The sequence below is a fragment of the Eschrichtius robustus genome, chromosome 13 (assembly GCF_028021215.1).
Source record: "Eschrichtius robustus isolate mEscRob2 chromosome 13, mEscRob2.pri, whole genome shotgun sequence".
NCBI lineage: Eukaryota > Metazoa > Chordata > Mammalia > Artiodactyla > Eschrichtiidae > Eschrichtius > Eschrichtius robustus.
The window spans coordinates 36,618,861-36,632,125 of record NC_090836.1 but is presented as its reverse complement, the minus strand read 5'-3'; the positions used below and the strand labels follow the sequence as shown (position 1 = coordinate 36,632,125).

General features: G+C 36.5%; 1 protein-coding gene across 7 annotated transcripts in view; it reads left to right on the top strand.

The window, feature by feature from the left end:
- Nucleotides 1–13,265, top strand: part of PUS7L (pseudouridine synthase 7 like) — a 39,678-nt gene that overhangs the window by 13,513 nt on the left and 12,900 nt on the right. For 6 of the 7 annotated variants that reach the window (XM_068560016.1, XM_068560018.1, XM_068560013.1 and 3 more), the window contains 4 exons: nucleotides 2,826–2,924; nucleotides 6,301–6,382; nucleotides 8,609–8,889; nucleotides 12,273–12,326. In XM_068560016.1, the coding sequence (XP_068416117.1) occupies nucleotides 2,826–2,924; nucleotides 6,301–6,382; nucleotides 8,609–8,889; nucleotides 12,273–12,326 (516 nt within the window). The remainder of the gene's footprint in view (nucleotides 1–2,825; nucleotides 2,925–6,300; nucleotides 6,383–8,608; nucleotides 8,890–12,272; nucleotides 12,327–13,265) is intronic. The other variant, XM_068560017.1, reaches the window with a different exon arrangement.

Sequence of the window (13,265 nt, the reverse complement as noted above, 5' to 3'; positions counted from 1 at the left end):
GTTGCTCCGCAGCAGGTGGGATCTTAGTTCCCCAACCAGGGATCAAACCCGTGTGCCCTGCATTGGAAGGCGATTCTTAACCACTGGACTATCAAGGATGTCCCAAAACTGCACTTTAAAATAGAGTTTATAGGAAAATCTTTATAGTCCCTCCCTTTACATTGAGATAAGAAGGGAAATTTTTCTTTTTCTTTTGTACCTTTTCTTTTTATTGCATGTATAATTATTTTTAAAAATGATAATTAGGGCCATTTGACTTATTTTTTTATTTTTCTTCTTAGTACACATTTTTGTATTGAAAAAACACAACTTTAGTGTAATAAAAAAAAATTGTATAGTGTTCCTCAGTGTGGGGGTAAAAACTATCTGTATAAAAAGACAGATTTTTTTTTTTTTTTTTTTTTTTTTTTTAGTATCTGCCATATAGAATAGTATTTCAGGCAAAGAGATTAATTTTGGGGGGAAACTTTGTCTAGTAAATCTTTTCAGAAATCTTTGGCAAATAGTTTTTATATTACTTTTTAGAATATTTTAACTTTTCAATCTAATTTTGAATTTTGTTTCACTGTATACAAATGATAAATCATATACATTTTGTCTTACAGTAAAAAATTACTTACCATAAGTTTTTCAGTGACATTTGCGAAGCATCTAAATATGCACATACAACCATAGCCTTCATTCTGATCATGTAGGCTATGGGTTCAGCAAACTTTTTTCTGTAAAGGGCCAGATAATAAATATTTGTGGTTTTGTAGGCATATGGTCTCTGTTGCAGGTACTCTACTGCTGTTGTGTGGGAGCATCCATGGACAATATGTAAATGAATGAGCATGGCCATGTTCTAATAAAACCTTGTTTACAAAAACAGGTGTTGGGCCAGATTTGACTTGTGGGCCAGTTAATAGCTTGCCAACCCCTGATCTAGACCCATAATTCTCAACCTGGGGTGCTTTTAAAAAATTTCAGCAGTCTGTCTCTTCTCCCAAACCAATTAAATAAGAACATTTTGGGATGCAGCTTAGGCATTAGCATTTTAAAAAAAACTCCCTAAGTGATTCTTCCCTACACCTAACACTGAGAAACACAGATCTAAGTTTCTGACCACAAAGACCTTTTTACACAATTTTATGCCTCTCCAGCAGGAAAACAAACAAACAGAAATCAGGTTTTAATCAATGTCATGCCTAACAGGAAAATATCTTCCAACTAAAGATTTTTAAAATCTTTAAAATATACAAGCATTCCCTGATTATATACTCTTTATATGGTTGTTTTTTCCTTTTCTTCTAGACCTACCTAAGATTCTTTTTTTTTTTTTTCCCCTGATAAACTATTAAAAAAATATCCCTTAGAAAAGGGAGTGGGGTTTTCCGAACTCTGATAGCATTTATTGCCAGACTTTCATTTGGTATTTATGCATATACATTTTAAAATCCCCACTAGGAATAATCTTAGATTTAGCCAACTTTCCTTTAGTTCTCATGATAAGGGTAAGGAAGTTGAGAAGTCCTGAAAATAAGAAGTTTTTGGAGTTTTGTTTTAAAGGGTTATAAACCTTTTGTTATATAACCAACCCTAAGTAATTTGGAGGGGTACTTAAAACTCTTCTGGTGTTTGTAGGATATTGTCTAATGTTATTTTTCCAAATTTGAAATAATTAAAAGTATTTAACTGTGAGATTTAATGCAGGGAGTACTTATTCTATCTGCAGTTGATCTTTGTGGCATGAGGTCAGGACGCAGTTCCTTGTGTACCATGCTGATTACAAATTATCTTAGCATCTTTTATTGAACAGTCCTGGAGTTGGTGCTTGATAATCATTGTTGAATGAATATATATTCCCCCATAAAGTGAGTGTAGAGAACTCTTTTGTCTTTCAAGAAACCATCTGGGCCTGGGGTTTGCTTTGTGAGAACATGTTTAACCACTGACCAATGTCTTTAATGGTTGCAGTGGTAAATTACAATTTTCTAATCCTTCTGAAGTGACGCCATGCATTGCCTTGGCCCAGGCTTTCAGAAACTGAGATAATCGAAAAACCAACCGTTATATATAAAGAAGCCAAGACTTGCTGGGTTTGAAAATAAATCTGCTTTGTATTTCAAGCATCTCCAGACAGCAGAAGTCTCAAAATCAGAAAGAGCTTCAGGGCAAAGTGCAGATCCAGTACTAGGTAACCAGTACATCCCAGTTTTCCCAGAACTTTCATGAGTTTAGCACCAAGAGTCCCACATTCCAGAAAACTCCTCAGTAATGTGAATGAAAAGCTGACATATTTTTAAAGATTTTTCACTTATTTTCTAACTTCTAATCATTTGTTCTTTTACTTTCTATATTTTAACTGTATAGTGTTTCTCAGCCCATTTGGTATCCATGTGCGTATTGCCAATTGCAAGATTCTTTTATTGAAATAAATACAACAAGAAAGACTTGATTACATATTCCAACACAATAATTGTATTTATTTATCTTAGTTTGGGGCTATAACAAAGAACCATAGACTGGGTGATTTTTAAACAAGAGAAAATTACTTCTCATAGTTCTGGAGTATGGAAGCCTAAGATCAGGGTTCCTGCCTGGTCTTCTTATTGTATTCACACACTGCAGAAATAGAGTGGGCTAGTTCTACCACCATTTCCTATAAGGGCACTAATCCTATTCATGAGGGCTCTATCCTCATGACCTAATTACCTCCCCAAATCCCCACCTCCAAACACCATCAGATTGGAGGTTAGGATTTCAACATATGACTTCTGGTGGCTCACAGGCATGCGGTCCATAACAATATACTTTTAATTAATTGATTTTTTTTGTATTTATAGAATAAAGGGTTTGTGAATTACTACGGACCACAGAGATTTGGGATGGGAAGGAAAGTTCACACAGACCAAATTGGATTGGCTTTGCTGAAGAGTGAAATGGTATGGATTCTTTAAAAGTATGGACTTAGCTGTTTTGTCAGTTGTCCTTACTACATAAGCCCGCTCCTTGCTGTCTTAACCCAGCATATAAATGCAGCTATACCGCCACATACATATACCATACATTACATCATGTTTATTGAGCAGCCACTATGTTCTTGGTATCACATTATAACAAAGCAAACTGTATGTGATGCCCCTGTATTTAATACCTGCTTGAGACTAACAGGGACTTGACCAGCACTCATCAAATTCTTAGTGAGCTGAATAGAGGATTTTGAGAAAGCTCACACCCTAATTCGAGAAATCTGGTATCAGATATTATGCAAGATAGGAACTCACCCAATGGCAGAGACTAAGAGGAACAGCAAATTTGAAAAAGAAAATCTGCCTAGTTTCAAACGAAACTAAAAATGCATGTCACAAATAAGCCATATTTGCCCAATTATTATATATTTTTAAAATGTATATTATATATATATAATTACATATTATATATACACACATATATTTTCACACTGGTTGCAGGGCACATAATAGAGAAAAACTACAAAACTATGAAAATTATATATTTGAGCAAATGCAGTATTCTTCATAGAATAGTGTCATGCTTACTCATTTGTGTTCTGATATGCTTTTTTGAGTGGAAGAGAAAGGAACAGTAAAAGCACTTGTGAGAAGCATTGTGCATGTGAACATCATCTTACACATGGAAATAAGGTTGACAGCTGGTGATGTAGACCACATCTGCAAAACTGCAGTCAGTCTGGGCTTAACATTTCAGAGGGAGTTTAGCAAGTGGGATATAACTGATATGATAAAGGGTCTAGAAACTGTATTGATGAGAAATGATAACTGAACAGTGTTTTTTCAGTCTAGAAAACTCTGAAGAGGAAATTAACTTATAAAGTATTTGAAATTTTGTCATATGGAAGAAGAATTTAATAGTTAGGGGTCTGAAGTATGCATCATGTGCTCTGTTTGAGTTCTGCCCATTGTCAAATATGTCACTATAGGCAGGTTAATTAATTTTCCCAGCCTCGGTTTTCTTATCTGTAAAATGGACATAATACGTATTTTACAAGATGTTCGTGAGAAGTAAATGAGATAACTTTTGTGAAAACACCTAGCGTAGTGCCAGGCTCATAACAGATGAGTGTTCAGAAATATGATTAGACTGTTAATTGTCTGGTTTTAACAATGGTAGAAATTCAAGGGGCCAAGTTTTAGCCTAGTGTAAGAAAGACTTTTCTAACAGTTGTCCAAAGAAATGGGCTTCCTCCTCCGCCACTCCCCACCCCAAGAACTGGAAATTCCTCTTGCTATCATTACATTTAAACAAAAGCTGGCTGGCTACCCCTTCAATGGCTACCTCTTTCAAACTTCATATTCCATGCTCCTAATTATTTGTTAACTTGCTAGACTATTGGTTATCAGTTATTGCTGTGGAACAAATTACCCCAAAACTTAGTGGATTAAAACCACAGGCATTTATTATCTCACTATTTCTGAGGGTCAGGAATCTGGGAGCAGCTTAGCTGGGCATTTTTGCATCAGGGTCTCTCATGCATTTGCAGTTATCTCTCAGCCTGTGTGGTCTCTGAAAACTTGAGTGGGTACCGAGGATCTACATCCAAGCTCACTCTCATGGTTGTCGGCAGGAAGCTTGAGTTTCTTGCCATAGTGGTACTCGTGGCATGGCTTCTCCCGGAGAGAGGAGTCCAAGAGCACAAAAGAGAGAGAGAGAGAGACCACAACAGAGAGAGAGAGGGAGACCACAACAGAAACCTCATGGATAACCAACAAGGACCTACTGTATAGCACAGAGAACTCTGCTCAATATTATGGAACAACCTAAATGGGAAAAGAATTTGAAAAAGAATAGATACATGTATATGTATAGCTGTATCACTTTGCTGTACACCTGAAACTATCACAACATTGTTAATCAACTGTACTCTGACATAAAATAAAAAGTTTAAAAAAAGTAGGGTCATATATCTCTTGACACGCTCCCTTTGCTAAAGGAAATAGAATATTCCTTCAGAGAAATGAAATGAGAAAAAAGTTGCAGTTTGATAAAATGGAGGGGAGTAATTCCTTTTCAGAGGATACAGTTTTTAGCCTCATAAAAGTTCTTTAAAAATAGAGCATTTATTCCTTTTTTCATTCATTCATACTCAATAAATATTCATTGAATAAAAAAAGAAAAAAGAAACCTCAGTGTCTTTCATAGGCTAATCTTGGGAGGGACAGACCTTCACTACTTCCGTATTCCACAGTCACGCAGACCAACCCTGACGAGTGTGGGAGAGGACTGCCCAGGCGTGAGCACCAGGTGCTTGAGACCACTGGGGCCTGTCTTAGAGGCTGGCTTCCACAGCTGGAAAGGCAGATTTTTTTTTTCCTTTTGCTTGAAGCACGCCCTCCCCAACCTTTACACTCCTTATGTCTCAATTTAAATTCTCATCCCACTACCCAAGAATTAGTGAATTCCCCTTATCTTGTGACTGCACAGCCTCCTAGACTTCCCATCTCAGGTTTGATTACATTTTATAATTATTGCTTATTTAATCTTTTCCAGTAAATGGAGACCACAAGTCTCTTGCTCAACACTCTATCCCTGGTATCTCCACAGTGCCTAGCACATGGCAGATGCTTAATAGTATTTGTTTGAATGAATGAATAATGTTAACAGAAGAATGAGTGGGAGATTAGGTTGCTTGACCTATTTTAAGATCCTTTCCTACTCTAAGGCACATACTTAGAAATAAGTTGTGCTGGAGACAGTAATAAAATATAAGAACTAGTAGCTACCTTTTTTTTTTTTTAAAAGAGCATCTTTTAATCTATTTAGGTTTTAAAAGAAAATATTAAAGTTGGCAATTTTTAAAAATGACTTTGGCAATTATTTTTAAGACCACAGAATTCTGAGACTTGAGAACACAAATGAAATTAGTGGCTTGCCATTCCCCTATGCTTGTTCCTTCCCTTATTTTTGTTGTGTATTTTTGTTGGCTAAGTCTGAGTTTTATGTCATCACTTAATACTTGCGTTCATAGTTCGATGATAGAGGCAAAGAATGACAGAAGAAGAACTGTGGAAGTGGTGGAGGAGCACTTTTCCAGTCCATAATATTTTAAACCTATGTATCAGGTTGCTTTGTACAGGAGGTTAATTCTAAATTTAACATTGTTTAACTTTTGAACACTTAAAGACAAAATTGCCATGTAAAATATCATGTTAAATGCTTATTCTTGTTCCTTTGTTAAATGTCTGGCATTTGTTAGATGTCAGACAATTTGTACCTTTTTTAAAAAAAGTAAGTAATTTTTCATTTTCATTTAACATATGTTTGCTTGTTTGGTTTTTAAAGGTGAAGGCTGTAAAATTATTTCTTACACCAGAAGATTTGGATGATCCTGTAAATAGAGCAAAGAAATATTTTCTTCAAACTGGTACTTAAAAAGTTTCTTTACCCCATACATAACCATGCAGATACATAATATAAGTGTTATGTCAGCAGGAGGGCATTCATTACAACATAAATATGATAAGAAATAGACTGTAATATATTGTATATTTAAACATTTTTATTACGTGCCCTAGGCACTTCATTTTTGGCCAGATCTCGGGGATTTTTGTCTGTTCTAATTCTTGCTTGGGGGTAGGGGTGAGGGAAAAGATGTTTTCTGAGTTTTTCTTGGCCTAAATCCTCGAAGGATTTAGGTATTGATGGAAGTATAATTCACTACCATCAGAGGAGACTGAAAAAATGAACTAAATAAAAGTACATTTGTTATATCTGATACTTTGTGCATTGTTTTTTTTTTTTAATTTTTTTTTTAAGTACATTTTTTTTTAAATTAATTAATTAATTTGTTTATTTTTGGCTGTGTTGGGTCTTCGCTTCTGTGCGAGGGCTTTCTCTAGTTGTGGCAAGTGGGGGCCACTCTTCATCGCGGTGCGCGGGCCTCTCACTATCGCAGCCTCTCTTGTTGCAGAGCACAGGCTCTAGATGCGCAGGCTCAGTAGTTGTGGCTCACAGGCCCAGTCGCTCCGCGGCATGTGGGATCCTCCCAGACCAGGGCTCGAACCCGTGTCCCCTGCATTGGCAGGTGGATTCTCAACCACTGCACCACCAGGGAAGCCCCTGTGCATTGTTTTTGATCTAGTTGCCGTTTAGCCCTGACTGCTGATTTTGAAAACTTTAGCCCAATATATGTAGAATGCTTAATGAGAAGCACTAAAAAAAAAGTTGTTACAAGTGTGGGTTCTAGAGTCAATCTATGTGGGTTTAACTCTCAACTTTAGTACTTCCCAGCTGTATAGTCTTGTGCAAGTCATTTAGTTTCATTCTTTTAGTTTCTTCATCTGCAAACTGAAGCTAATAATGGTACCTAAAAGACTGTCATGAGATTTAAATAAGATAATAGATATAATGCTTTTAAAATAGTGCCTGGCACGTTCTGAATACTGAATAAACATTACTTGTATTTAAACAATAACGGCAACCGTAACATTTTAGATTCATTCAAATATATGATCGACATATACGTGCATATTGAATTTCACTTACGTTGAAATAAAGGACATCAGTTTTCAAATATCTCCATTCATTGTTTTAAATCATGTACTTATTACCTATATGTAATGATTCATAGGAGAAAAATATTTTTATGCCATACCGGAATCTGTAAACAGTGTGAGCATTTCAAATTGTTATGAGTAATCTAAGTAATACTAAGGAAAATTCAAAATTGCATCTATTGTAGGGTCCTGAGAAAATAATTTCCTTTTGGCAGTGATTCTTAAACTTTAGTGTGCTTAAGAAACCTGGTGCATTTATTAAAATGCTGAATCCAAGGCCCTACCTGAATAAGCATCTTTGCCATGGAGTCCAGTAACCTAATTTTAAAAAGCATCCTACTAGCAAGACCTAGTAGAACACTTGAAGGATCCAGATGTCAACCCTTTCTTATTCAAAAAATTCTGTGTAAAACGTCTATAATAGCTCTTTAAAAATCTCTAAGCTCAGGGGTTTATGTAATGCTTTAAAAAAAAAAAAAAGTCCTCTAAATAACTGCAAATTAGTTTTATCTCCATCCTGAAGTTGGAGTTACTAATGTTGTGCTCTTTTTAAAGCAGGGAAAGTGATTGAGCCATATGATTAATGATCTTTATTAAAAACAAACAAACAGGGGGCTTCCCTGGTGGCGCAGTGGTTGAGAGTCTGCCTGCCAATGCAGGGGACACGGGTTCGGGCCCTGGTCTGGGAAGATCCCACATGCCGCAGAGCAACTAGGCCCGTGAGCCACAACTACTGAGCCTGCGCGTCTGGAGCCTGTGCTCCGCAACAAGAGAGGCCACGACAGTGAGAGGCCCACGCACCGCGATGAAGAGTGGCCCCCGCTTGCCGCAACTAGAGAAAGCCCTAGCACAGAAACGAAGACCCAACACAGCCAAAAATAAAAATAAATAAATAAATAAAAATTAAAAAAAAAAAAAAAAAAACCAACCAACCAAAAAACCTCTTCAAATGTAGCTCTGGTTTATAGTTGGTGCTGAGCATCATCTTCATACTCAGGTTCCCAGGACAGCTCAGTTCATTTAGAGAGCGTGGTAAAGCTCTTAATAACTGGCCTTTAAGTAAAGGTGACTAACTGATCTTCGCTTTATTTCAGAGGATGCTAAAGGCACACTTTCACTGATGCCTGAATTCAAAGTTCGGGAGAGAGCATTGTTGGAGTCCTTGCATCGCTTTGGCGTGACAGAGGAGGGCTGTATCCAGGCGTGGTTCTCTTTCCCCCATTCCATGCGCATATTCTACGTTCATGCATATAGCAGCAAAATCTGGAATGAGGCAGTATCTTACAGACTTGCAACCTATGGATCAAGAGTGGTGGAGGGTGATTTGGTCTGTTTGGATGAAGATATTGACGATGAGCATTTACCAAGTAGTAAAGTAAGTGTCATTTCATCAAGAATAGTTACCACACCAGGAATACTAATTTTCAGAAGCCCTTATTTTAGAAACAATTTAAAACTAAACATGCTCTTCTTTTTTTTTTTTTTTTAAACTTACATTTGCTCATCTCCTGCTTCTATTTTGCTGTCAGCTGACGCTTAACATGCTATTGAATGGAAAAATAAAAATAGTTAGTGGTATGAAGTGAAAGTTACAAAGATAGTAAACCTTCCTTTAAAGAACACATTCTTTAGAATAAGACTTTTATAATAATGGTATACAGGGTATGTAACGTCATGTGTGTTTCTTTTATATAGGTGCGATTTTACAACTTGCTTTTTTCCCTCTTAACAGTATCTTAGAGGCATTTATATTAATGAAATATAATTTTGTATTGTAAAAATTGATCCTTCCATTTCCTCCCCGTCCAACTAGTGTTTTTATAGTATTTTAATCTCTGTGGGATTGAACTAAATAATGAAATTTAATTCCATAAATCATGTAAGGAAATTTGTTTTATAGTATTGTAATGCAAAAAGAGCAGACTATTCTCCATCATTATCTTAATTCAATCTCACAAATATATTTTAAAAATTAATGAAGGGATTTGAGTAGTGCTTTTATATATAACATCATAAAATCATTGACCTTTAGAGGACAAAAATATTTTAGAGACCCTCTTTTCTAATTCCCATTTTATAGAAATGAAAATTGAGACCCAGGCTGGAGAGGAGACAGGTTAAGTGACATAGGTAGCACTTAATCTGTTGTCTGATTCCTAGCTCAGATTAGTCTCTACTAGAGAAATTGTGGAGTATAGAAAAGGTGTCAGCATCTAGAGATAGGGCATGGCCCAGTTTTTCAAAAATGGAGAAAAATAGACTGAACTTTCCATAAAGGAAGCTTGATCTAAATTAATGGCAGAGTTCTAGATGTATGAATTAAGGATTTTTTTGGTTTCAAGTGATGGAAACCCACCTCAGACTAACTTAAGGAAAACAGACAGGAATTTCTTGGCCCTCATAACTAAAAGTGCATGATTGATTCAGGCACAGCTGTATCAAGGGGCTTAAGCAGTGTCCTAAATCATCCGTCTCATTTGCTTTATCTTTCAGCTCTGCTTTCCTCTCTGTTAGATTCATTCTCAGTTTCTTCTCCAGAAAAGAGGGCTTTTCTTTCCCAACAGTTTCAATCAAAGCCATGGAATTGAGCCTCAGTGGCTAGGAATGGCTTGGCTTGGGTCACATGTCCCCAAACCAGTTATTGTGGACTGGAGTATGTGATTGGCAAAACCTGTGTTTCAAGGGCTCCTTCCTGGAGCCATTCCATCCAAACCACATTTAAGAACTGGGAGGGAAGCTCCCAGGAAAATGCAGGTGCACTACCAGAAAAGAGGGCGTAAAGGCTGAGTGATGAGTGAGCCAGAACAAAGATGTCTGCTTTACTATTTTATTAAATGAATGGCTTATGAATATTTAGATAAGAAAGTGATCCCTAAGAGCATAAATCATTAAGAATGGTCATTTAACTGAGACACAGACTCTGTAAGAAAAAATCTAGCAGCATCGTAGGTTTTATTTTACCTCATATGAGTGGAAGAAGAGATATATCAGTTGATTCCATTTTGATAAATAATGAAAAAAGCACAAGTTTTTTAACACCTTTCAGAAAACATGTCCATTTAAATATTACCTAGGCAACACATTATTTAGTAGGTCAGCCATTTCTAATTCAGATTTTCAGAAGTTAAAGGTTACTTTGACAAAATATAACAATAATCTCTGAAATGCATGTGTCATATAAGACTTCTTTGTTCCATGTAACATTTGCACGGATAGTTTTGTGATCAGGATTGAATATGCTTTTCTTTCAGGAGATGTAGTGGAAAAGAGAATATTTTCTCCTTTACATTTTGCAGAGTTTCCTTTTATTAGCAGCAAAAAGTGTCTATATTTTTAAGATCAATCATTTATACTTTATTAGTTAGCACTGAGAAAAGAAAAGGCAGGAATTGGAGTCTCAAGACATACAATATGTATAACTGAATCACTTTGCTGTACACCTGAAACTAACACAGCATTGTTAATCAACTCTAATATAAAATAAAAAGTTAAAGAAAAAAACCAAAAAAAACACCAAAAAATGACATAAAATATGAAAAGGAAAAAGACAAACTAATATTTCTAATAAATGGTATATAGAACATGTCATGTTGTGCATCTACATTAAAAATTGGAGGAAACTGAGTCCCTTTTTGATAGAATTACTAGGACTACCGATATATCTTAATTTCAAGTGACTTGGCAGATTCTCGTATAATTTTTGTGTGAACAAGATGGAGAAATGTGAGTTAGACAATGAGAATGGTGAATTCATCTTTGCAGAGCAGCCATACAGCAAAATCATATTCGTTAATTTATCGTTGATATCAACCTGGAGGGAGTTCTCTAAAGACAAAACATGGTACTCTGTACTTGACCATGTTTGTTCAGTATTTTCATAAATTGCTTAAATTGCAGCATTGTAGGTATGCTTACGAATTTGTGAAAGACAGAAAGCTGGAAGTGATGATGCAAGAGAGATCATAGCCCCATGTATTTGGTCAGATCACATCTGGAGTGTTATGTCCATTTCTGAGTGCAGCAGTTAAAATGGGTTATTTACATGTAAACAAACAAATAAACCCAAAATGAAAAACCAAAAAAGGAGAGACATTGATAAGAGTAGGGAGAATTGGGAAAGCAAGCAGGTTTAGAGAAGATCTAGACATTATATTATATGATGAATGCTTTAGGAAAATGAGGCTGTTGTAATCCTCATGGAATGATGACAGCTGCCTTTATACTTGAGCTTTCATGTGCCAGAGAAATTAGAATTATTCTGTGTCCTAGAGCAACATTTCTCAAACGTAGCTTATCACTCACCTCTTTTTTTTTTTGCCTCGTATGTGTGACACCTATTACTAGTCTATGAAACGCATTTTGAGAAACACTACTTCTCATAGAGTATTATGACATTTGTTAGGGACAGAGGTTGGGTGGTCTCACAGAGGCAGATTCTTGATTCAGCATAGTAAGAAAAAACAACTTTGCAATTTAGAAAAAGATTGTTGGTAACTGAGGTGAATGTGTTGCTTCAGAGTGTTAGCTGCCCACCATTCTCCGTGTATTTCCACTGCAGTTATCAGGGCTTAAAGCAGGAAGAATCATTCTAACTTTTAAGTAGTCTACTCCTCTGGAAAGAAATTGTGAAAAGATCTTGTTTGGGTATGTGTATATTCAGCTAAGGAGTCAAATTGTACATAACAGAGTTAGGGAAAATTGAGGGAATTTGGAACATTTGAAAATCATCTGTATTTTCATCATGTTTTTAAAAAATAGGTTCATCTAGTAACTGAAGAAGAGGAATCAGCTAATACATATGCAATACATCAGGTAAACTTGCTTAAAAATTAGTATCATTTAGATCTAAATGTACACATTGTGCCCAAAAGACAATATATATTAACCAGTTCCCTTTCTTGCTCCTTTTTTTCACCACTTTTAATTCAGGTATAATTTATATACAATAAAATTCACTCTTCTCAGTTTACAGTTCTGCGAGTTTTGATATACATATACAGTCATACGACCACCACAAAAATCAAGATAAAGAACAGTTTCATGTCTCCCCCAAACTTCCTGGGCCCCTTTGTAGTCACCCCCAACCCCTGCCCCAGCCCTGGCTCAGCTCTTCTCTGTTCTATGGTTTTGCCTTTGAAAGAGTATCATAGAAATGGAATCATATAGTTTATGGCCTTTTGTGTCTGGCTTCTTTCAGTGAGCATAACGAATTTGAAATTCAGTCATGTTGTGTGTATTTGAGTTTTTTACCTTGTTCCTTTTTCTGACTACCTTTTGGCTGCGTTGGGTCTTTGTTGCTGTCCGCGGGCTTTTCTCTAGTTGTGGTGAGCGGGGTCTATTCTTCGTTGCGGTGCGTGGGCTTCTCATTGCAGTGGCTTCTCTTGTTGCGGAGGGCGGGCTCTAGGCGTGTGGGCTTCAGTAGTTGTGGCATGTGGCTCAGTAGTTGTGGTTCGCGGGCTCTAGAGCGCAGGCTCAGTAGTTGTAGCTCATGGGCTTAGTTGCTCCACGGCATGTGAGATCTTCCCAGACCAGGGCTTGAACCCATGTCCCCTGCATTGGCAGGCGGATTCTTAACCACTGTGCCACCAGAGAAGCCCCATGTTTTTAAATAAGTAAGAGAAATGTAAAATTATCAGCCAAAATACCAGTTACATGATTGAGTAGTAAAGGTTATTCTTTGTGTTCCAGAAAGAATATGCTTTTAGGATTGTATGACTGCACAAAGATGAAGTCTGTTGGCTAATTAAGTGT